This window comes from Bubalus bubalis, chromosome 2 (assembly GCF_019923935.1).
Source record: "Bubalus bubalis isolate 160015118507 breed Murrah chromosome 2, NDDB_SH_1, whole genome shotgun sequence".
Lineage (NCBI taxonomy): Eukaryota > Metazoa > Chordata > Mammalia > Artiodactyla > Bovidae > Bubalus > Bubalus bubalis.
The window spans coordinates 76,855,439-76,880,674 of record NC_059158.1 but is presented as its reverse complement, the minus strand read 5'-3'; the positions used below and the strand labels follow the sequence as shown (position 1 = coordinate 76,880,674).

Sequence of the window (25,236 nt, the reverse complement as noted above, 5' to 3'; positions counted from 1 at the left end):
TGTCGATTACGCTGCACTAGTCATGATTTATAGCTGCATTGAAAGCAACACATCCACATATTTGATTTAGGAGAGAAATTTCACACACATAAGTAGATCCACAGAAAGAGAGACTGGAAAGAAATACACTCATATATTACCACTCTGGGAAGTAGGATTATGAATGATTTTTCTATTTCCCCAATTTTTTACACTAAGTGTAAATTAACTGCAGAAAATTTACATTTTCTTTTATTTTGACATAATTTTAAAAGCTAACTTTTAAAGTAATAAGCTCATGAAGGTTATTACTAAAATTATTTAAAGAGAAGTAAATATAATTCTTACTTTTTTCAGAATGCAAAAGTATTGAAAAGCCTGAAACTCTGAGATTGTCCTTACTTTCTTTGTATAAGTCCCTCAACTTCTTGGTTCAACAGCTAACTCCCTACCTGGCTTATGAGCAGGAGAAGAATTCATAGGTTTATGCAGTTAAGACTCAGATACAGAATTTGATCTTCTGCTGAAAAGCTGGTAATTGCTTGCTTTGGGTACAACCTTCCCCTCCCAGCAAATTCAAGTGATTCCTCTTGTCCATGGTGAAAGCTTCAAGTACTAACCATCAAAAGGCCCAATTTATGGCCTAAATCTCACCAGTGATTATGTTTATGGGCATAACCTTTCTTTGAACCTTTTTTTTTTTTTTTGCAGAGAATTAGTTCTAAGAACTTCTAAATCTATCTAATAATAAATTATGGTGAATAATGAAATCATGAGGGTGTGAAAGGGCTTGACTGAGTTTTCAAAAGTGTAACTAACACAAATTTATATTACTTCTGGTAAAAAGGCCAAATAAGGACCTAAATCCATGAAGCTCAGTATCTGCTTACACTACAAAGGCAACTATTCATATTACATTTTAATTTGCTTCCTCTCTAAACTTTCCCCAAGCAGTTGCTTAATGCTGTGTATGGGGTCACCCTGTCCAAGTCTTCCTCCTCTAACAGTGAAGAGTCTTAGGCCCATGGTTTGTTTTAAACGTATTGCTCCTGCAGGGTCCTCTGTCCTGTAGGTTGCTATCCCAAAAATGCCTTTACAGGCTGAACAAACACGTGTCTGGGGTTTTGGTGCTTTCTTTATAAGGGAGTTTGCAAAGTTGCACTTACAGGCCTCCAAAATCAATGTAAAACCACCGCTGGAGAAGTTCGTAGGTGACCAAAGTAACACCAAACTGGGGAGAGGATCGAAACACTCGAGCTAAAAGAGAGAGAAAGGGGGAGGGGGGCAGTTAACAGCAGGATGGCCACAGCAAAGACCACAGGTGAGTAATGGGAGCAGGACCCCAGTGCCAACCAGCCTTTCCGCACGGCTCCAGCCCTACCTGCAGTTCCTTTCCAAAATGCTGAGGGCCCTTCTTCCCGGAGTATCTTCCTGAAACAGTCGATGACACCACTGTATGTCGTCTGGCCAGCGCGGGCAGCCACCTGCAGTCTCGTCTTGATGACATCAGCAGGGGTCACCAGCGAAGCAGCGGGCACACCTTCCAGGAGAAAGGCACATTTAATTCATCCCAAATACCTTACAGAGGATAGACAGACTGCTAACAACCAACAGTACAATTAGCAACTGTAACTGCTTTAACTCAATGCTTCTTAGATAGATACCTTGGGCACTAATGGAAAAAGGATATATAATCCCACTAGCTGCTTCAGTGGAGTCGGGGCAAAACTCTTATTCGTTCTGAATTAGGAAAATCACTCTATGTTGCATGATCCCAAAGAACAGTGAGAGGAATAAATGAAGCAATATTACTAGGACAACTCCCAGTGTTCCCCTTTGGGTTTCTATTATTACCTCTTTCCTTTTCTTAAATAAGACAGTATTTTCATGTATAATAAAGAATGAGGATAATGTCAATTTAACGAGCTGCTAAATATATCTGATAGCAAACTGTAGTGTTTTGGTTTTTTTTGCTGATTCCTGTCACCTTACTGTATGAGGTGAATATCAATACTCATATCCATTCACCCTTTGAGGGGCTAACTTGAGAGTTGACTGTGACTCCTTTCAGACATGCTTACATGACAGAAGTCATTACAACTGAAGCAGAGGAGGCCAGGCAACCAGTTAGGGAACAGTAGGGGAACTGATCATCAAAAGGCCTTGTCAGCCGCTTCCTGTGCCCCAGCTCCCTGGGGCCACGCTGAGATTCATCAGCGGCAGGACACTCAAGAAGGATTTCACAACCACACCTTTCACTTATAAAACAAAACAGGGAACAAAGGAGCAAGATAATCTTCCTCAGGGGGAAGAAATTCAATTTGGCCTGAATTTCACTGAATCATCACCAGGCATATGGAGCTGGCCACTCGGGGTAGGTAGTTGGGGCGGGCGGCAGGGAGTGTGCTCTGTTAGAGACGATGCAAATATCCTCCTGCCAAGCCCTATACCTTATTCACATGAAACTACGTAAATTGCTGCCTTTGGAATGTTCTGAATCCTGAATGTTCTTAGTGCCTGCCAGCAAAGCTTTACAGGTAAAAATTAGAAAAATTCATTTCTAATTCTGAAAACTGACATCAAATGTCTGTGGGCAAGAAGCTGGTGCTGACAGCTCCCTGACAATGTTTACTTGGCCCCATCAGCCACTGGCGAAATGCCTGTCCATGATTAGAGTGTTCTTTGCTGCTGTCTGGATAGCAGAGAGCAAAGATGAGGAAAGATGTGCTGGCCCTCACTTCAACTGGGGAGGCTCTGGTGCATACCTGAAAGGAGCTGGATGAACACTCAGTGCCAAGGCTGAGCGGGTAGCTTTACTGGCTTTTGAATTATAACTGCAAGTGACCGCCCCAAATAAGGGCTCAAGGCTCCCTGGGAGAGTTTCTTACTCATCACGAGTCATTCCCTGTCATCATGGATGAGAAGAATAACAAGTCCACCCAGCACCCCTGGAACCCAGGGTTCCTGCTACATACCACACCCCCAGGGGTACCCAGGCTGTCCTGCTTTGCTGAGCCCATAGACCAGAGGAGAAGGCACGTAATGCAGGAGCCTGGGTGGTCAGAGCCACCTGGGCAGCCAGGGACAGCACTGGGCTTGCGTTCATTCACCTCGCCTGTCTCTCTCCCTAAGCAGCGGTGATGGCAAGTAAACACATGCCCTTTCCTTCTTCTGCCAAGTCTGGGGATTGCTGCAGCGAAGGACAACCTGGTCCTGCCCTTCTATCTGGAATCAGCCCCCTCTCAACACAAGAGAAAGGCTGGAGCATGGGATTGAGAGGAAGCTTCTTAGCACCGTCTTGCATTTGAAACCCCTGCCTCCAAGGGGCTCCGGGCACAGGAGAGAGGGCAGAACTTATGTAAACAACCATTAATAAAAGACAAAGCATGTTAAGAGCCAAGAAGAGATGCCACCGCGGGGTGGTGCTGCTGAGGAAGTATGACTTTGTTTGGTCTGATGAGGATGATGGTAGAAGGAACATGGACAGTTTCAAACTCAAGTTGGAGCCAAATCATGTTGATTCTACTATACAGAATAAGAAAGTGAGGGGATACTAGACCTGTGCATCAGGATGAGGTGCAACAAAGCAACTGATGTGATGAAGAACTTTTCTACGTTAATGCTCAGCTTGACTGCACCCAAGGTTTCAGGGGCAGAGGAGGCTAAGAAACACAGTAACTGATGAAAGCCCAATTGCGATGGGCAGAGCTAATTTGGCTGCAAGTTCCTAAGCTGCATTAAGCTGTTTATCCACATTATGCAAATGTAATTAACGCTCATCAGAATTATAGCGCACCCCACAAAGGAGAAAAAGCGATCGTATTTAAACTAAGTCACATACAAACAATAACCTTTCCAGAAATAAAGAAGAGGAGCACAGAGATTCTGTACTTAGAGAATGGGGGTGGGCTGGGTAGGGACTCTTTGGGCTTAAAAAAAAAAAAAATAGTTACCTGCCATGGCTCCAGCTGCAAGGAGATTTATACCTCCCACGTGTCCGTTTTCATCAGCCAGAAGTAGTTTGCAGTGAGCATAAACAGGAAAATAAATTGCAGAGAAGGGAATGTCTCGGAGGAAACACGCTTTGGCACCCTGTCACAGAGTGAGGAAATAGTGCAAAACAGTTGTATAAACAAGGTGTGAATGACCACGAGGGATCCAGGCTGACAAGCCTGAGATGTCCCTCAGATAGCATTGAGACTGACATGGGAGAGAGACAGGATAACAAGTCAGGCACCGGGAACTCGAGACGGGGCTCAAAGTTTGAGAAAGTCTGGTGGATCTGAGAGTCCTAGAGTCAGTTAACGATGGTATTCTGACAACTAAGAATTTTCTGGCATTTCCAGTATGGATTCAGATTTTAAGGTTAATAAAAATTCTATGTTCAGACCTCTAGGCTGCTTGTTCTGGTTCGCCTAGGTGAGTGCCAGGGGATGGGGTGTGGCTGGGAACAGACTTGTTTGATAGCTTGATTTCAAAGCAACCAACAAAGGCAGCTCCTCAAACTAACAAATTACCAACTCAATCCACCCAGCTTAGAGCCCCTGAAGCACCAGGTAAGAAGCTATGGGTAGGAGCCATGGATAAGGAAGGGAAGCTTCCTCGGTGGCTCAGATGGTAAAGAATCTGCCCCCAATGCAGGAGACTTGGGTTTGATCCCTGGGCCGGGAAGATGCCCTGGAGAAGGGAATGGCTACCCACTCCAGTATTCTTGCCTGAAGAATCCCATGGACAGAAGTCCATGGGGTCTCAAGGAGTCAGATACAACTGAACGACTAAAACATTTTAGGGAAGGGGAAAAAGAAACCACCAAACTTCCCTCCTCACTTCCCATGTCCTAAATGGCAGAGGACAGGGAAACCCAGACAAAATATTTTAACAGGAAATTTCCCTGAGAGTAGAAATCCAGTCAGACAGCTTGTCTTGGTGACCGACACTGCCCCTTCCTCAGTCCACGCTAGCCTACTGCTCAGGCTTTAGCCGGCCAGGGAAACACTCCATCTTTGGTACTTGTTTTTCGGATGGCTCTGTTTTTAAAAGACAAACTCAAACATTAAAGAAAAAAAAAAAATTCCTGGGACTCTCTGAGAGATGCTACAGAGAGAAATAATTTTAATAAAGTCAGTTTTCAAAGGGAATTCTAAAAAGGATGGCAGTTGGGGGTAGAAGGGAAAGTATGTACAAAATTCTCAGGACAGGCATCGTTGGTTTACTGGACTCCTAAGAGCTTTGTAGCTGTGATTCTAATCGAGAGAATTTCTAATTTCCAATTTGCAGCTACAGAAGCCAATTTACACATTTCTACAGTGATGGATCTATAAATAAATCAGATGCTGTGGAAACACAGTTGTCTATAAAAGCTAAATTTTCGTATCCCTCCCCTTACACCAGGCAAAAGAAGAGAAAGAAATACTCTTCCTTGTTTAAGAAAAATAATAGCTTCTGCTCCATTACATCTGATCTGTAATGATGGGAGTAAGCATACCTGCAGGGAAGGAATCTTGACTGGCATTTTGCTTAAGCACAGTACACTCTGGTTTGCTTTTGTTTTGCTTTTTTAAAATGCAATTCATTATTGACAAATCCCACCACTTAACTTCTTAAAGACTTGAATCCTACCAAACTCTACTACTGTTTCACTGTGGTCAAATTATTAAGACAAAGACAAGCTCCTACTGGGAAGATAACAATAGAGATAGCTCAGACTCAAAATAAACATAAGACTATTTTGAAGTCAGTCCTAAACCAGCCCCAAAAGAACACCAAAGAAACTTTTCCCATATCCACCGGTAAATACAAGGCTGCGAGCCTGAAGCCAGCAGGTCTGTGGCGCTGGCCTCCCTGCTGGCAGCTTCATAAAAGCCTGAAGATGGTGTGGTTGTGCATCCCACTGCCTCTAACAGAAGTGTCCTGATTTTTTCTTTTTGTTTTGATTTTCTACTCTAGGAACTACCCTGCTGGACAAGATTGTTTTTCCATTTATGGGGAAGAAGTCTGGTTTCGACATTTTTTCACGTTTTTATGGAGTACACTACAACCTCTCTATTGAGATAACCCAAGGGAATCTACCCACCTTATACAGACCAAAGAGTCCCAGGTCCCGGAGCACATTCAGGGCACTGACCCTGGGTCCTGTGGTGATCTCTCCAGCTACCTGTAGGCGAATCTTTACTATCTCCAGAGGGTTAGTAAAGATGACCTGAGAGCCGCCAGCCTGCAGGCAAGAAAGGAGAGACAGAGCAGATTTCCATATCAGAGCCCGACTGACCCAGAGTACAGCCAAAAACAATCTGGAGACCTATACACTGTACCTCTTTACTCCTCCCCCTTTGCGGGGAGGGGAATGAGAGTCCGATGCTTTGGCTGATGCTGGAAGGGCTCACAGGGATGGCCCCAAACTCTGTCTCAAATCAACTTATGTCTAGTTTTGCTTCTATTTGAAATGTCCGGAGTGTTTCCCAGATCAGTCTTTCCTGGGTCAACCCAGCCATATCCAAAATGGCAAAACTAATAAACTCATTTGGAAAACAAAAGTGAAGCCAGATGTGGCAGCTGGTGCTCCAATGAAAGGGAAAGAGATGGTAGGAGATTGACTGGTAGCTTCTACCAAGCTGGAGCTAAAATTCGGATCTACATAGCTTCTTTGCTCTTCTTAAAAGCAAGCAGTCTCCTTAGTTCAACCACTTGCTGCCACTTTCTTGGAGTGTAGAACAATTAACACAGAGGTGTTTTTGCCCCAAGCTAGTCAAAGGTGGAAACTCTCCTCTGGTTCAAATTCTAAAATGTATTATCCTGAACAAAGCTCTGCAACTACATCCACACAAAAGAACATAATTTGGAAGGACAATTGCAGTATCATTTCAAGACCAAACTAGAAACACTGTTCAAGACAGAGATGGGAAATGGAGCATCTAGCTATCACAAGTACAAGAGAGGGCAAACCAAAGCCACACTCCACACTCACCCGTGGTGAGCGACCATAGGGATATTTAAATTTAGATAATGAAACTGTATCTGCACTGGAAATCTGTTGGGGTGGGGAGGAGAGAATGTTTAACAAAACTGCTACCAACTCTTTTTTTGGTTTCCATAAGAAAAAAAAAAGTGTATGTGTACACATATGGATACATAAAAATAAATAAAAATTTAAAAACATATATATACATTTCCATTCATGAAGTGAAAAAAATCTCATTTGCACATTGTCATCTTAAGTGTAGCTGTTTAATTATATAATCAGAACCACACTCGTATAATCATAATTACATTACATAATCATAACTTCACTGTAACAGCACGTCACATGTGAAACAGGAAACAGGTGCCTCATTGGGCACTGGAATTCCACAGGTATAGGAGGACTGTAAACAACACCCATAAAACCCACAAGCCACATGCAATGCCACGTCAATACTCTACCTTCACCCATATTCCTGTTCACTTTTCTGAAACCCACAGCCCTCCAGACCCCCTTTCCAAGGGGCAGCAAAAAGTCCCAGACCATTCTCCTAACTGACCAGGGGCTATAAACCGACAAAACACTCCTGTTCTCACCCGGATCCCTCATTCCTATCAACATCCACAACTGCCAACACTGACTCAAGATTCCTTTCCTCCTGGTGGGAAGCTCACGGCCCTGGAGTCCTCAGGGCCCTCATCCTCTTTTTGTCCACTGAGCACGGAGGGTGCAGCAATCTGCTGCCTCTCTCTGGATTTCCTGCAACTCCCAAATCTACACAACCCAGACCACTGGCAGGAAGGTTCCTGAATCACGCCTGATCCAATTTTATATGTTGATTTGTCCCTGTTTCTGCCTCTTAATCTGTTGCACTGCAGGCAGGAGAAAGTATTTCAATGTTTCAATCTAAGGAGACAATACTTTGAAAAGGATTGCTGGGTGAAAAACTATGTTAAAATGATAATCCAAGTAATTGCTCCTGTAGCTAGTATTAAAGACCAAACCAATTATAAAAGTTTACTACTTCCTTGAAACCTCTTGTTTAAATAATGGTGGCAAAGACTATCTCTGGGAAAATGCGCTTTATGTTCTAAACTAAAGCAGATTAAAAAAAAAAAAGCATAAAATGTTATTATAATCCCCCAAATTCACCACCACCAGATGATGTCAACCCCTGGGTTCTACTCATTAAATGTGGACATTATGTTTAAATAAATACAAAGTTCTTTCATGTTTTTAATCATTAGTAAATTATCACATCCTGCAGAGTAGGAATACTCCAAATAGCACTGTGCCCCCAGCCACACAGACACAGCTTCCTCCTCTTCTGTCTCTCACAGACCCTTCTGGAAATAACTGTCAGTTTAGTGAAGTTTGTAGTTAACAACTCTCCAAATTTCTTCCTACATGTACATGTAATAGGCTTTCAATTAAAACAGTACAACTAAAAGAAGGAAAACACAAACACATTAACCACTACACACCTTTAAGATCTGTTACCCAGCACCTGCACTGCATATACAAAAAGGGCCATACACTCAAAGCTATGGTTTTTCCAGTAGTCTTGTACAAATGTGAGAGTCGGACCATAAAAGAGGCTTTTCTTTCAGCTTTCTTTCATCAGTTAGAAAGAATTGATAATTTCGAAGTGTGGTGCTGGAGAAGATTTGAGAGTCCCTTGGACAGCAAGGAGATCAAACCAGTCAATCCTAAAGGAAACCAACCCTGAATATTCATTGGAAGGACTGAAGCTGAAGCTGAAGCTCCAATACTTTGGCCGCCTGACGCGAAGACATGACTCACCGGAAAAGACCCTGATGCTGGAAAAGACTGAAGGCAGGAGGAGAAGGGGGCGACAGAGGATGAGCTGGTCGGATGGCATCACCGACTCAAAGAACACGAGTTTGAACAAACTCAGGGAGATAATGAAGGACGGGGAAGCCTGGCATACTGTGACTCCGTGGCGTCACATAGTTAGACACGACTGAGTAACTGAACAACAATACCAACATATACTAAGTCCCATCAACACACTGGACACAGTCACAAAACTAAACATATATATATTTACGTTCATATATATGTAAAATACATGCAACATAACAAGCGAATGTGTAAACAATGAAATGACACTATAGGCCAGGCACACACCTGTGTGTTGGTTTAACACCTATGTATGTACTCCACTATGGCTGAAGGAGAAAACTTCAACCAATTTCATGATCTATATATTCTTTAAAAATAATCATTTTTAACAACTTTATGACAGACCTAGGAATATATAGACAATATCCAGATGAAACGAAACGAGACCCTGTGGGATCCTTTCTGTCTCCCGTTTGTAGTTTGTAGGAAATAGGTCTCCTTCAGCCTCCCTGACCTTCCCTGAGTTCCAAAGGACAGATTCAAAGAGTTGCTTTTCAGGAAAGGTAGGGAGCAGAAGCCCAGAGACACAGGTAACAACAATGCAGCCAGGAGGCAGGGTTCTGGTTCCTCCCCAAGAAATATACCTAACAAAGTACCTTTGACTTCTATAGGAACGGAGGCCCCCATGCAGGTGGACTTCATGCTTAGTACAAGACTGCAGGAGCCCTGCCCTGTTCCCTCACCACTGACTCTGTACACGGTGGAAGACAATGAAGACTGATCCCCCTCCCCAAATGATTCTCCCTTTAAAAAGGTTCACAGTTGAGCAGAATCTTTGAAGTTGGTTTTTGGACACGAGTCTGCCTTCTGCCCAGATTGCTGGCCTCCTGAATTAAGCAACCTTTCCTTTTCTAACCAACATTCACTTATTAAGTACTGGCTTTCAGGCTGCAAGCAGCCAAGCCTGAGTTCAATAACATAGAAACACTGAATAATAAAGACTGCTATCTAATTTGTCTAAAACTTTGGATAAGTTATAACACTTAAAGGAAAACACACAAGGCAAATATACACTGTCCTTTTTTAAGCTCTGAGGTTAACCACTCTCATACATATTAAACTGGGAACAGGGAGAAGGGGGAATAAAATCTGCAACTAATTCAATTACTCTGATAACAAATCTAGTGACAAAGAACAAGATTATGATGTTATCACATCCTTAACTGTTTGCCCTCTGAGAAACAAACACATCAGGAAAACATCATTTCTCCTCTATTTTAAGACTCTACTGATTCTGATATCATGAATTTAATAACATATTCACAGGGGAAAAAACACTACTTACAGTAAGTATCATCACTGAATATACAGAATTTCAGATGTGTTAAAGTGTGAAATAAAAATATAGTAACTTTTCAATTAAAAAAGTACCTGTATTTTTACAAGTAGGCTGGCATTTGCTATTTTTAAAAGCAACAAAATTAAACAAAAAAATTAAAATGACCAATAAGTAAATATTTAAGCACAAATAATTCTATGCTCTTATTCAGTCTATAATATTAGGTAATAAAATCATGCTAAGTGACATAAACAGAACATAAAACACTAGGCACCCATTTATCACAAATATGTCAAAATTTAGTTAAGTTTATCAAAAGCAGAATAGCTTAGAGATGAAAACATTGGTTGCACCCCCGGGAGGAGAAGTAAATAGCTAGGAGAAAGAAATCTGCAAAGCATAGGCCATTACATCTTTTAAATTCTGAATCAAATGAGTGTACTAACTACTCAAAAACAAAAAACAACCCCCACCTCCGCCACCAGAAATAAGAAACAGAACTGGTCTTAGAAACAATGGCTCTTTTTACAGACCAGCTCCTCTCTCATACATGCTTCCCCAAGGTAAACTTGGGAATTCATATACTTTAAATGCATTTGAAAAAACTAGTTAGCCCTAGTTATCTGTGGATCCAAAATTTTTAATAGGCTTATCTACCTATGCATATACGGACATCAAAAAAAATCAAACTAAGTAAAGCTAGTGATCTGAAATAATAGACACTGAGATAAATAAAACTTCAGGTTAAAACATGATGATACACAGCCATGTAGGCTTGAACGAACACTGTGTAATTTGATGTCTTCCTACCTTCCTACCTTGTACTTCTGTTAATTAGCATACCATTTCACACAGTAATACCTTTGGTGAACTTTTTCACTCATCAAATCACCAGAATTAATTTCTAACCTCTAACTGCTAAACTTCCCTTTCAAACTTATTGTTTATTGTTTTAAAGAAATGCAAGCATTAATATTAAAACTGACTTAGATGCTTCCATTTTTCAGTATTAAGTTGTCATTTCTTTGTTGCAGAACTGAATTACAAATGACACAACGAGACAGAACAAATCTCATTTTGAATGAGGCTTACCCACATCCAACAGAAAATAGAGAATGGAAAAGCCGCCATATCATCTTGTGTTGCATAATTTTTTAATGGGAAAATAAACCAACTAAAGCTGACAACTTTAGTTATTAAAGCTTCAGTGACTTCCCTGGTGACAGAAAGAATCTGTCTGTAATGCAGGAGACCCAGGTTCGATCCCTGGGTAAGGAAGATCCCCTGGAGAAAGGAATGGCAAGCCACTTCAGTATTCTGGCCTGGAGAATTCCATGGACAGAGGAGCCTGGCAGGCTACAGTCCAAGGGGTCGCAAAGAGTTGGACATGACTGAGCGAATAACAGACAAAGCTGACAGCAAAAGTTAGGAGAAAAGGATGTAATACTGAGATGTCACCACTTACCTTTGATGTGCCTGAGACCAAGGGGCTGCACACAGGACTGGGCCTGTTCAACCTGCCTGCATAATCCTACCCAGGGGCAAAGACCACAAAGACGCTGGGGATCCAGCCACTGGCTGCAGGACCCCCACCCCCACCCCCACCCCTCCACCCCCGTGCACCAAGTCCCCTGTTTACTTCCCTCTTTGATCTGTTGTCTCTTATAGTTTGAAACTATTTCCCTTCAACGGCCAAATGTCCAATCTAAACAATTCATTTTATAAAGTCTTCCCTTACAGAGACAAATGAAAATCTAACTTCAATTTAAGGCCATATCAGCTCCTTGAACAGATGTACAAAATATATGCATTTAAAACAGCCAGAAAAACAAATAAAAGTCATAAAATTAGTTGTCACTTTGACTCAAGCAGGATGAAGAGAGACAGTGGCTCTGGCTCACAATGCCATCAACCAAGCATTCTTATTTTATAAAGCAACGGGAAACACTATGGTTCGCTCTAAAATAGTCCAAGACAGTCATAGTTTAAAAGGAGTGATGATAAATGCCAGGGTGTTCAGAGATAAAAACAGATTAAATTACACATACTGACATAGTATATGTGGACTTTTAATATGTGTGCATATGTATGTGTGTTCATGTAAGGATGCAAGGATAAAGTTGAGACCACACTGGTTCCTGGGGATGGACACTGAAAAGACCATTTCCAAACAGCTCTTTACAGAGATCTGCAAGCTCAGCTTGCTGAGAAAGACATGGCTTGGGGAGCTAGTGAGCTACCACTTCGGGCTCCCAGGATTAATAAATGCTCCAACTAACAAGTGGGCCTCTTGCTACACCTATATGGGCATGGATATGGTGGTGTGTGAGCCCAAGCGCACACATAGGCCAAAGGGAGAAAAAAGAAGACAAAGATTCTGGGTTTGGAAAGCTGTCGACCTATATAGTTGTTAGCTTTAACCGGAGATAGGTCATAACCTTTTCATTCCTTGGCTTCCTAATATGACAACAGAGGTTCCATCAGCTACCTTATCTACCTCACACAGCTCCTGTGCAGTACCCAAGGTGAGAGCACCACACCGACCAAAAGCAAGACACAAGGGAAGGGATGTGTTCTCCAGGACGCGTGCTCATACAGGGCTCTGAAAACACCTGCAGCATACTGGGGCCATCAGTCCTCTGTTGAGCAATATATACATTCTGAATTTTATGACTTTTATCCTTTTAGAAGCAGGTAAATGTGATCAGTTAGGTAAGTGCTCTGTGCTGTGCTTAGTGGCTCAGTCGTGTCTGACTCTTTGTGACTCTATTGACTGTAGGCCGCCAGGCTCCTCTGTCCATGGGGATTCTCCAGGCAAGAACACTGAAGTGGGTTACCATGCCCTCCTCCAGGAGATCGTCCCAAACCAGGGAGCAAACCCAGGTCTCTCACACTGCAGGCAGATTCTTTACTGTCTGAGCCACCATGGAAGCCCAAGAGTACTGGAGCGGGTAGCCCATCCCTGCTCCAGGGGATCTTCCTGACCCAGGAAGCGATCCAGGGTCTCCTGCATTGCAGGCAGATTCTTTATCAGCTGAGCTACCAGGGCAGCTCCTAAGTGCTCTGGCTAGAGTTTAACAACATAAAAACAGATACTTAACCAGAGAGATCATTAGAAAATACACATAGGTCAGTCCCTTTAGACTTTTCAAGGGACTTCTCTGTTGACTCAGAGAGACACTAAATTTTTTCCCACTTAGGTTTACGGACATGTCTAAGAAATTCACATAATCCTTTTCTTTCATAAAACCACTACCATTAAGTAAGTCACACACTGGGAAGAATATTCATAACACATATATCTGACAACAGACTGTATCCATGATGTATATAGAACTCCTACAAATCAACAGTAACAATGAGTAACCTAATAAAACCAGAAGACTAGAACAGATAATTCACCAAAAAAGATAAACAGCCAATAAACACACGAAAGGATGCTCAATATCTCTAGGCATCAGAGAAATGCAAATTAAAACCACAACAAGCTATCATTACCAACCAGAACAACTAAAACAGACTAAAAATATCAAACATTTTGAGGATGGGGAGTAACTGGAATATTTGTACACTGCTGATGAGACTGTAAAATGATACATCCATGTCAAAGAACCATCTGGCAGTTTCTTTTATAATAAACTGAATATACATCTACCCTAGTCTACTCTTAGGTCTAAATAATGTTTATAACAATCTTATTTATAATAGATAAAAACTGAAAACAACCCAAAATGTCCTTCAATAGAAGAATGGAAAGCAAATTGTAGTTAATTCATACCATGGAATAATCCTTAGTAAAATTAAAACAAACAAAAAAACCGATACTGATACCCACACAAGGATGACTCTTGAAAACACTTTATTAAGCAAAAGAGGTTAACCATAAAAGAAAGCATTTTGTATGAGTCTGTTGATATGAAATCCAAGAAGAAACAAAACTGTTGACAGAAATCAGAACAGTGGCTGCTTGGGGGAGGGGAAGCATGACTGACTGGAAAGAGGCATGAATTAATTTCCTGGGGTGAAATGTTCTTCATCTCACTCTTGAGTGCTGATTTCATGGGTGTATACAATTGTTAAAACTCATTAAGCTGACATATAAGATGTTTTTATACATTGTTATATCTAAATAACATATATATTCAGATATATGTTAAATTATTGTAACATACATCCATATAATATTTTTCAAAAAAGAAAAGCCACTATAAAGTTGAATGGACCCATCTAGATTTATTTTGATAAATGGACAAGGCCTTGATTTGATTTCCTAAGATAGTATTACGGAACAAAAGGAGTTGATCTTAAAATCAAAATACTTGGGAATACATGAAAACCGCAACATATATTAGCTGTGTGATCTGAGGTGAGAGGTAGACTTTCCGAGCTTCTGTTCTTCATCTACCCATTTTATAGGAGATGGTAATAGTGTATGTGAAAGTACTTTGAAAAATTCTGAGTTGACACAGTATTATTCTGCACACAACAGATATCATAATTAAACAATTATATTTATGTCTGATATGGACATGTAATGTGTGTATATACAAATATGTATATATGTATACATATATAAAGAGACTTTCTTATAGAAAAATAAAAACATACAGCCTGATAAGGATGGCTTACCTATGAGAACAATGAGAAAAATTATTTGAAGCCTGTTATTACATATACATTACTCATATGCACCCATAACAGATATTTACTGAGTAACTGTACCCACATGTATACACTCTTATCCCATCTCCACCTAAAAAAGGGTGGAGAAATTATTAAATCTAAAATTCAAGTTACAGAAACAACAACAACAAAAAAAACAAGCAATCACACCTAAATCATAAATTCTGAACTAGTAAGCGTTTCTTGAGAAGACTTTAATATAGATATAAAGTAAGTTTGGATAATGTTCATGATGAAGATTTAAATTATGAAAATGCACACTCTGTTTACAATTTTTTTTCCCAAAGGTCGTATCTATTTCCAAAGTGAGACGCTCCACTCTGATTTTCCGTTGCCCTTAAAAGCAGTGAGAGCTGCTTGCATTTCCAATTAGGAAGTCAGAGTTAGCAAAACTTGGACCTGGTTTACAAAATACTGTGCGTGCATGTGTGCATGTGTGCACGTACATGCACACGATCATGTAATTAAAAACATTAAGAGGAAATATAACAAGATGTTGAAGATAAAAAATGAAACCTTCATTGGGTAATATCTCTGCTCAAAGCAAAATACTGTAAAATAAGGTTAAAAATTTCTGTGAAAGATCAAAGAGCTAAATGTAAGATCTAAAACTATAAAACCCCTAGGAGAAAACAGAGGTATAAATCTTTATGATCTTGGATTCGGCAATGAGTTCTTTAGCTATGACATGAAAAGCACAAACAACAACAAAAAATAAAGGTAAGTTGAACTTCATTAAAATCAAAGTTCAATTCTGCAAAAGGACAGTCAAGAAAGTGAAAAATATCTGGAAATCATATATCTGATAAGGTACACTAAATATATAAAGAACTCCTATAATTCAATAATAAGACAAACAACCCAACTAAAAATGGCCAAATATTCTGAATAGATTGCTCTCCAAAGACATATAAATGCCAGTACATTCATGAAAAAATGCTCAACAGTGTCAGTCATTAGGTCACAGTAAGATAGCACCACATACCCACTAGGATGTCTATAAAGGACAGATAGTAAGTATCGGCCAAAATGTGGAAAAATAAGAGCCCTCATACATTGCTGGGAGGACTGCAAAATGGTGCAGATACTTTGGAAAATGGTCTCACAGGTCCTCAAAATACTAATTAGAGTTACCATATGACCTACCAATTCTACTCCTAAGTATATACACAAGAGAAATGAAAACATATGTCCACAAAACTCTTTACATCAATGTTCACAGCAGCACTTAATCATAAAGCTAAAAGGTGGAAAAAACCCAAATGTTTAACAACTGATGAATAAACAAAATATGGTATTACCTATATATTATTTATAGGTATGACTTATATATATTATATATAGGTATCACCTGTATATAATTATGCTGAAATATTACTCAGCAATAAAAAGGCTTGAAGTACTGATGCATACCACAACATGAATGAACCTTGAAAACACTACTCTGAGTCAAAGGAGCCAGAAAAAAAAGGCCACATGTTGTTTGATTCCATTTGTAAGAGATGTCCAGAAATGGTGAATCATTAGAGACAGGGTCATAGGTTTCTTTGGGGGATACGAATGTTCTAAATTGACTATACTGATAACTGCACAGCTCTGTGAATATTCTAAAAGCCACTGAATTGTTTATTTCATGCGTGGGGAATTACATGATATATGAATTCTATCTCAATAAAGCTGTTATTTCAAAACTTCTCCTTAAACATATCAATCATTCAACGAATGAGAGAATGAATGAAAGACTGAATGAATAGAAACATATACCAAATATGAAAGAATACAGATTCAGAGACAGAAGTGGTTTGAATCTCAATTTTTCCATTTACTAAGTGCTTGATTTCACTGAGCTTTTAGTTTCTTCAACTGTATTAATAGCTGGGAATAACAAAGAGATAATGCCTATAAAGTGTTCAGTCTAGTACAAGATGCTCAAGAAATGGTAGCTATTATGATGAATTATAATCATAAGCATGTATTTTCTTTGGTGACATGTAAAAATGAAGTAAATCATGATAATAAATTCTACTTTCAAATAACCAAAGTGGAATATGATTAGACTTAAGATTACCTGGTGAGAATGGTCAGAACTACCCTTTTTCTATGAGATATAAACATATCTTAAGTCTGGTTCCTTGCACAGGAGGAAACTCTAAATCTTTCTCAGCCTTGACAGCTTGTTGAATGAGAATGAATAAATGAAAGAAAGAGAGAATGAAAGCATACCAAATATGTACTAACAGAGATTTGGAGACAAAAGTGGTTTGACTGTCAATTTTGTCATTCACTAAGTGCTGTATCTTCTCTCAGGTTTTATTTTCTTCAACTCCAATTAGAAAGGATAATGAGACCATGCCTATAAAATGTTCAACCCAATAAGAAAAGTCCCTACTGCTCATTAGCATTCTAGCAGATCAGTACTAGAGTAAAAACAAAAACCAGCATCAATGATAATAGCAATATTTGGTTGGAGTAGTAGGTTTATGGATGTTCATTTTATTATAACTTTTAATCTATATAATGTGTTCTCTTTTGCATGTATCTAATATCATATACTTTTAAAAATAGATCACAAAACAAAAAACAAGAAAACACATAATGTTTAAGGACCAGATAGCTTCATTTCTTGGTTACTGCATGATCCAGGCAGTGCACATCATTTTGCCTAAAGGACAGCACAGTCATTTTCAGAGCAGTAGACTTTCCCTTGCACATGTAGGGAACCTGAGGCCCTGGTCCTAGCTGAGCCTTCTACTAAGGAAAAAACCTATACAGTCAATACGTGCGTTAGGCTAACACATTAAGTACATCTTTAAAGCTGAGTGACCACACTCCTGTTGCCTGGTGGCACTGACAGCATTTAGCCAAACACCCATAGGGCACTCCCCATTCTACCACTGCCCATACCCAGGATCCTAAGGTTTTTATGATCAGGGTTCCCTGGTGGCTCAGACTGTAAAGAACCTGCCTGCAACGCAGGAGACCCAGGTTCAATCCCTGGGTTGGGAAGATCACCTGGAGAAGGGACTGGCTACCCACTTCAGTATTCTTGCCTGGAGAATTCCATGGACAGAGGAGGTTGGTGGGCCACAGTCCACAAAGTTGCTAAGAGTTGGACATGACTAAGCAACACACACACAGGGACAGGGAGCTTGGCAGGCTACAGTCCATGGAGTTGCAAAGAATCAGACATGACTGAGCAACACACACACACACACATACACACACCCTACTACCTACCTACCTCTCAGGTAGCCACTCTTCCTAGTGTTTACCTGGTGATTGCTTACCAGATTTCATTCAGCAAAAAAGACTATTCCTATATTCCACAATGCCTGATAGTCTATCAACAGAGACCTCTTCTTTGTTTAGGGCTTTAATCTCCAGTGAAATAAGTAGACTTTTGGGAGAAGTAGCATATTGTTCTTCACAAATCACTTACACTGTAGTGTGATCGAATTTATCAGTGGAAACTTGATAACTGTACATTTCCTTTTATCCTTGAATGAAGAGATTTAGAGGGAAGAGGGAAGCAGAAGTGTTTGTGGTGAAGAATTGCAGACAACGAAATCATTCTGCCTAGAGCCCAACCTAACTATTTTTCATGCTGTCAGTTTCCAGCTAGACAATCCATCAAAGCCTCCAGAAATGAGTCATGATGAAGGAAGAAATGTGGAGTGTCAGTACAACCCTCGAGGTACCCCCAGACTTCAACAGAAATTCCCAAAGTTCAAACCTAGAAACAGGGTCTTTACCTAGGAAGAACAAGGGAACCCAATACCTGATCATAATGTAACTACTTAGGTCACAGGTCAGACATGGGCAACAAGTCAGTTTCATGCGCAAAAACCTCTGGATATTACAAATGGAAACAAATAATTATCTATATGGAACAAGAGAACATGACTTGAGAGATTCCTGACACATGTATAACATGTGTTGTGGCAAAACTGAGTTTGGAAATTTCTTAATCAAATTAAAAGTAAAACCACTGAGAAAAAGAATATGATTTGCAATGGGTCTTTAATTTGAAGAGAAACAACTGTAGCATCTAATTAGAGTAAAGACGAAGAGAAACTATAGTAAGAGCCAGCAAAGGTCTTAGTCTATGCTTATTATTTGTCCTTCACGAAAAAAAGAGAGAGACCCAGAGACCTGAGTCTTCTTTCTGAGAATGCACTTGGGCATACGTGAAGGGGTAGAAGCTAACACACAGAAGCACACAAGGGAGAGCACCAAGCTACCTCCTCTGGAAGAGCCGTGGTTGCAGAAAGGTAAGGACCTAGGTATGCGCCAGGCCGACAAACAGCAAGAAGGAGAATCCAGAGCGACCTCTCTCTCTGACCCTCAGGGCATCTTCTCTGAATTAAAAGCTGCAAAGGTCACTGACCTCATCACCTCAGTTCCACAAACAACTGAAGAGGATTGAGCCAAGACTGTCAGCCAAGTCAAATGGAAGTCGTTAAAGGTTTCAGGGACAAAATGGATTAAACAAATTAGGTACTACTAAATGTGAAAGGGACACCACAAATTAGCTGAGCTGCAAACTTAGATTTGAGAATTGGACAAAATCCAATGTCATGCTCACACTTTAAAGATAAAGTCTCTGTGTTCAGAATTGTCAACAGCTTCAACATATTTATGGTTGCTTGCTCTGGTCCCTAAAAGAAGGGACGTTGTAATGATACTACAATGATTTACTCAATCCTACACCTAAAATAAAAGGGTCCAATTAATCAGTCACCTCACACTTACTCCAGTCAATAAAAATAAAAATAAATGGTAAAAAAAAAAAAAAATAATAAAATAAATGGTAACTCTACCCACTGTTCTCTGTGGTATTTAAAAAGAAACAGAATTAGAACTTCAAAAAGTGTGAAAGGTAATGTTTCAGGAGCTTCTAACAGACTGAGCTAACAAAAATACTCTTTTCTGCCTCAAAACCAGTTAGATTAGGCAATAAAATATTTTAAAAAATCATACAATCCGAGAAAACTGCTTAGAATTCCTTGAGCTCGAGGGGATGTCACTCAGGTATTATATCTGGTGTGCAAAAAGGCTAAAGGAACATAGTTGTTGTGAGAAATCACACTATTAATACTTACACAACCTCCGGCGAGGATTTCTGCTAAAAGTGGAATGGAGCCATCTCTCCTGGTAAATTTGTCCCGGACAAAATCATTAACCTAATTAAAAAGACAACATTAATTAACCAGAACTCCCAATCACTGCCTTTAGTGGTACATTATTAGTTTTCCAAGTCAGCAAAATACTTGTCTCATATAAAATTTAAAATTAGCAGATGTCTACATATAAATTCAAAATTTTACAAATGCCTCGACAGTGCGCTAGTCTTAGCAGCATCAGTTTTGGTTTGTTTGGTTTTTTAAATTTTTTGCCATGCCGCACAGCATGAGGGATCTTAGTTCCCCAACCAGGGAATGAACCTGTGGGCCCTGCAATGAAAGTGTGGGGCTTAACCACTGGACCACTAGGGAAGTCCCAGCAGCAGTTTTAATTTTTGGCTTGGTGATAATCTAAACAAATGACATAAATTCAATGAGTTAGCCACTTACAGTCAGTTTAATGGCCTTCTCTGGAGCAACCCCTATAAGTTGTGGTATCAGACCTAGGTAAACAGAGAGAATCGTTAGCAACATAGGTGTACTAGACATGAACATACAAGCCCAATAAGGCATTTTCCCCCACATTATTTCCCCATCAAACATCTTAGGATTTTCATGAAAATGGGAAAAAATGGATTAGCCTAAAACTATGCATATGTATATAATAATTATTTATGTCAAATACAATGTTATACTGTCTGTTGCTATAAATCCTTTTCTTAAGCATGCTTCCTTTAAAGCCTAGTGATCTAACACCTCTCAAAAAATATGAGGAAGCAATGGAGCCCATGGATCTTCTCTACTTCCAGAACACTACCAACAACAATAGAACCACATCCCTCTCTTTACAACCAACAACATCCTAATGTACATAGACGTTTTAGAGAAGCCAGTGATGTATGCCTGGAAAAGCTCTGCAAAGCATCCTGTTAAGCAGACCAGGTTCTGTCACAAATGATGCTACCTATGTAATAGCACACAGTGGCTTGGCTGTTACAGAAAATCAACTCCCATAATTTTCTCTTTAGAGAAATGCAGAATTTAGTACTCATTTAAAAGAAAGCCAAAACTATAAAGAAAAATGCAGCTTAAAGTATCAATTAATGGGTATGCTCTACAAGCAAAACACAGCCCACTGTTAGCCTATGTACTACTATATGTCAAACATAAGTCATTTCAAAAGAATTCTCCTAAAATAAAGGAAACCATTATTCTTAGAAAGTTAAAATTTCCAGGCTGGCTGCAAAAGAAAAAATATATAAACAATTCAACATCTGTAGCTATTCACAGGGCTCAACTTTCTAAAGCACACAGATTATCCAAATCGTTAAAATACATTTTTGCATACAGTTTTTAAAGATGCTAACAATAAACATATTATAGCCTTTAAATTATCCAGGCAAGGGAAAATTATGTATGTGTTTGCATGCTCACTGTTGATCTTAAGCCTTCTTTGAGGATATTGCTGAGTGATTTTCTACAAGTTGAGAGCCAGCAAGTAATCGTATATACAGGCTACTGTCAGTCAAACTGAATTATCAATGACAAACACAAATCGGCACACACCTTTAATGGGTAGCAGCTGATTTAAAAGAATAAATCAGCAGATGGCAGTCTTAACTTTCTCTCATGATTATCAGGCCTTATTACTTTTAATCTGATCCCCATACAACCATGTCAGCATGAGTATGTTTTACATGTTTTACAACTTGCCTCAGTAAGGCTCATGGAATTTTAATACAGTACTGATAGTTTATGTCATTTTATCATTGCTGCCTATAAAGAAATTTAGGCTAATCTGTCAACAGTTTTGTCAATCATCTGACAAAATAATGGACCAGCTCTAAACAATATATGACAATCTCAACACAGTGTTCATACACAGGACTCCTACAATCTTCCCCCCAATATAAGAGTTTCTCATTTAAAGGACTGATTTTATCAGCTCACATCTTAAATGAAGCGAATAATTTCTTCACCCCCTACCCTCAACTTGCTATACTGGACCCAAATAATACGACATCTCTCTCGAATAAAATCTTGTGTAAGCATCCATCTATTGAGAAGGTAAGCTGTGCAGTGTGTATGTCTAGGTTCCTTCTCTTTTAAAGTATACCCAACAGGTAGAAAGAGTCTTATTCAACTGGAGATGTCAAAGGAAAAAACCACTTAGCACCACTTAACCCTCAGGTTTCACATAAACAGAATTCAGATATGCAGTGATTAATAAAGTCTCAAACAAGACTGACATGCACAGATCTGCATTCTAGATAATGTACACCTCTGCGCACGCTGTATGGCTAGAATTTAAGACAGGCTAGAGTTCTGAATATCTTAAGAAAATTCATCACATTCCTTCTCAAGGGCAGGGTATTTGAGCCTAATTTGATTCCAGAACCACTCTCTTCTCTTGTTCTAAATAAAATGCCAAAAACAAACATCTCTGTGACCCGCTCCTTCAAGTATATCAGAACTACGTTTTCACTTGAGTATCTGCACATATTACCAATCAGAGGTGTTTCTCCTCCTGTCCACGAGCATAAAGCTTTGTTCAGGCCCAGTCTTTGTTCAGGCTCAGAATGAGCTCAGGATTAATGAGACTGTGTGTGCAAACAAACAAGTACAGTACATTACATAAATGCCCTGGACCTGAGCATGTAGAGAGTTTTTCAAAGAATTCCAAGTGGCGCCCAAAGGGATTAAAAAATTAATCTCCCTCCCAAAGGAAACTCTAAATTCTAATGTGAAAACACGTACATGAAAGTCTCCCTCTCCCAAGAGAACAAGTTCCTACAAAGCCGACGGAGGTGGGGAGAATCCTGCATGGGCTGCTGCCTCTGACGCCGACAGCACCGTGCTCAGCTTACAGCTGGTGATCACATTCCCTGCAAAAGACAGTCTGCTTCCACTCAGCGCCTCTAAGCTAAGAGGAGGAATGGAGCAAGAAAGAGACTTGGAGCAAAAAGCCTTCCTTTGCTGTTTTTTTTTTAAACTTCAGATGACTCCCTGGCAAAGACTTATGAATGGTCTCCTTGGAAGAGACAACAAAATTCGCTACTTCTTTCAGCTGAAACAAGTGCATGGAGAGTAAACTCACCTCCAAGGGGCAGCTTGGCTTCTCTTTCACAGAGAAGAGGTGTTATTTCTCCTTTATAATTCACTGAGAAAAGCAGCTCTCTATTTCTTACCTGTCATCCTTGTATTCCACCTGCAGACCTGTGCTTCAGTTGGTAAGAGCACAGTGACTACAAACCCACGTTGGGAGAAATGCAGGCTTTGGATGGCAGAAATAAGAAATAAAGACCTTGTTTGCAGACTAATACGGCTAGTTACCAGCAAGAGTGTAAAAAGGGGAAACGTACAAGGAGCAATAAAAAGAAAAACAGCCCCGGTCTGACTGAACAGGCTACGCACTGATATTCATAATGAGTGAGGCCAAGTCTGCTGTGGTGAGACAAACTCACTCACTTCAGCAGCTGAGATTCACTTACTCACCCCGGTAGAGTCCAAAGAAGCCCTCATAACGCAAGACTTTCTTAAAACAGTCAAAGCTGTTTTTGTACATCAGCTCTCCCACAACAGAGCCGGTGCCACGCTGGTTTTGCATGCGGGTCTTCACCAGATCTATAGGATATACTGCGGTGGCTCCCACAGCTACAAATAAAACAATTTTTAGGCTTAAAAGAGAGCACAATCAAATGGAGAATCTGTAAGGACAACAAATCTCATCTCAGAGGACTAGGAAATAGAACACAGTATCTATTCTCACAAAACAGACTTTCTGTAGTTTTTCTTTCTTTCATACACAGCTGAAGGATCAGAGGCTAGCAACCACTGGGACCCATAAATACAGCTGCTACAGAGAACAACGGTAGCGAATTTTCAAGTTGTCACCAACATTAGATAGTCAACACTCAATTTTCTTTAACATTAAACTATTATATATAACATATTTCTTTATATGTTCCAATAAGTGTCCATATATTATACCAGTTACCCCTTCAAATAACTACATATGTACACAGAAGTGGCTATAAATTTACAATTTAGTTTACTACAGCACTTTGGTAAATTGACCTTAGTTACAGCTATAATATTGGAACCAAATCTCAACATGACCCTCCCCCTACTTACAGAACCCAGTTTTTTTTTTTTTTTTTTTAAAAAGGCCAGGCTTCAGAATATCTCAGGCACTAAAAAATTTATAACATAAATTAGAGTATTACATTTTTCAACTGTTGAAAACCAAAACATGCTTTGCAACTTCTAAAACTGAGACTGAAAAGAAAAAATAAGAGTTTCATCAGTTCAGGCTTGTTTTGAAAAATTGTAAGTATTTTAATCACATCTACTAGGTTCTTTTCAACAAAGCAACTTCAGGTTTTACACATATTCTATGGAGAGATTTAAGCCAGAAAAAAAAAAAAAGCCTCTTAAATTTTGCCCAAGAGCAGAGAAGGGAGGTTCATTTTAGCAAATCACTAACAAGTCTAGATATTCTTCAACCAACAAAAGATGAAAGGGGGAAAAAAAGGCAAGACACCAAACACAAGCAGAAAAGCAAAAGTCAATCACTTTAAGAGGTTCTTTTATTTCTTAAGCGTCTGGGATTTGTACCCCAAATCTTGATTTCCCACCTTCCCTCACTCCTAACACCAAAAAACAGTCTTAGTCTCCATTTCTTCATACTGGCTTTAACCATAATAACTAGCGGAATGCACCACGCATCCAAGATGTTCACGTGATTCCAGAGGTTTTTGTCCTGAAGACAGACTGGAGCCAGAGGGGCCATGGCTGTGCTATGACAAGTCCTCTGATCATAGGTAAAAATAAAGAACACTTCAGAAAGCCCTGAACTCGTGACCCTTGCGAACAATGAACTGCACCTTTGCTGATCTGTCCCAGTCTAGTGAGATAATATTACATGAACACAAGCTTGAAACGGCACACAGACATGTCACTCACCTCCAGCAACTGAGCCCAGAGTGAATCTGTAAGCAGACTCGGCAATCTGGAGCCAGATAGGCCTGCCTAAACCATGAGATTGCTGTGGGGGAGAAGAAAATATAAAAAAAAAAAAAAAATGGAAAAGCATACAGCAAATGAAAAAAGCTATAATTTGGCTATGTTAATTTAAGATTCTGAAATAGATACTTTTACTATCGACATTTAAAAACCGTATCTGGCCAAATAGATAGAGTAGCTTTCCCCCCTCATTTTCACAAGCCTATTAATACTTCATTTATCTGCTACTATTGGGGAACACACTATCATTCTACAGAAGTGAA

At 39.8% G+C, this 25,236-nt stretch overlaps 1 protein-coding gene across 5 annotated transcripts in view; it reads right to left on the bottom strand.

Moving 5' to 3' along the window:
* The window catches only part of SLC25A12 (solute carrier family 25 member 12), a 166,172-nt gene that overhangs the window by 821 nt on the left and 140,115 nt on the right, over positions 1–25,236 (bottom strand). For all 5 annotated transcript variants that reach the window (XM_044933796.2, XM_006070251.4, XM_025274905.3 and 2 more), the window contains 8 exons: positions 24,914–24,995; positions 23,444–23,602; positions 20,399–20,451; positions 19,928–20,008; positions 6,053–6,193; positions 3,933–4,071; positions 1,361–1,519; positions 1,146–1,236 (listed from right to left, as the gene is read on the bottom strand). In XM_044933796.2, the coding sequence (XP_044789731.1) occupies positions 1,146–1,236; positions 1,361–1,519; positions 3,933–4,071; positions 6,053–6,193; positions 19,928–20,008; positions 20,399–20,451; positions 23,444–23,602; positions 24,914–24,995 (905 nt within the window). The remainder of the gene's footprint in view (positions 1–1,145; positions 1,237–1,360; positions 1,520–3,932; positions 4,072–6,052; positions 6,194–19,927; positions 20,009–20,398; positions 20,452–23,443; positions 23,603–24,913; positions 24,996–25,236) is intronic.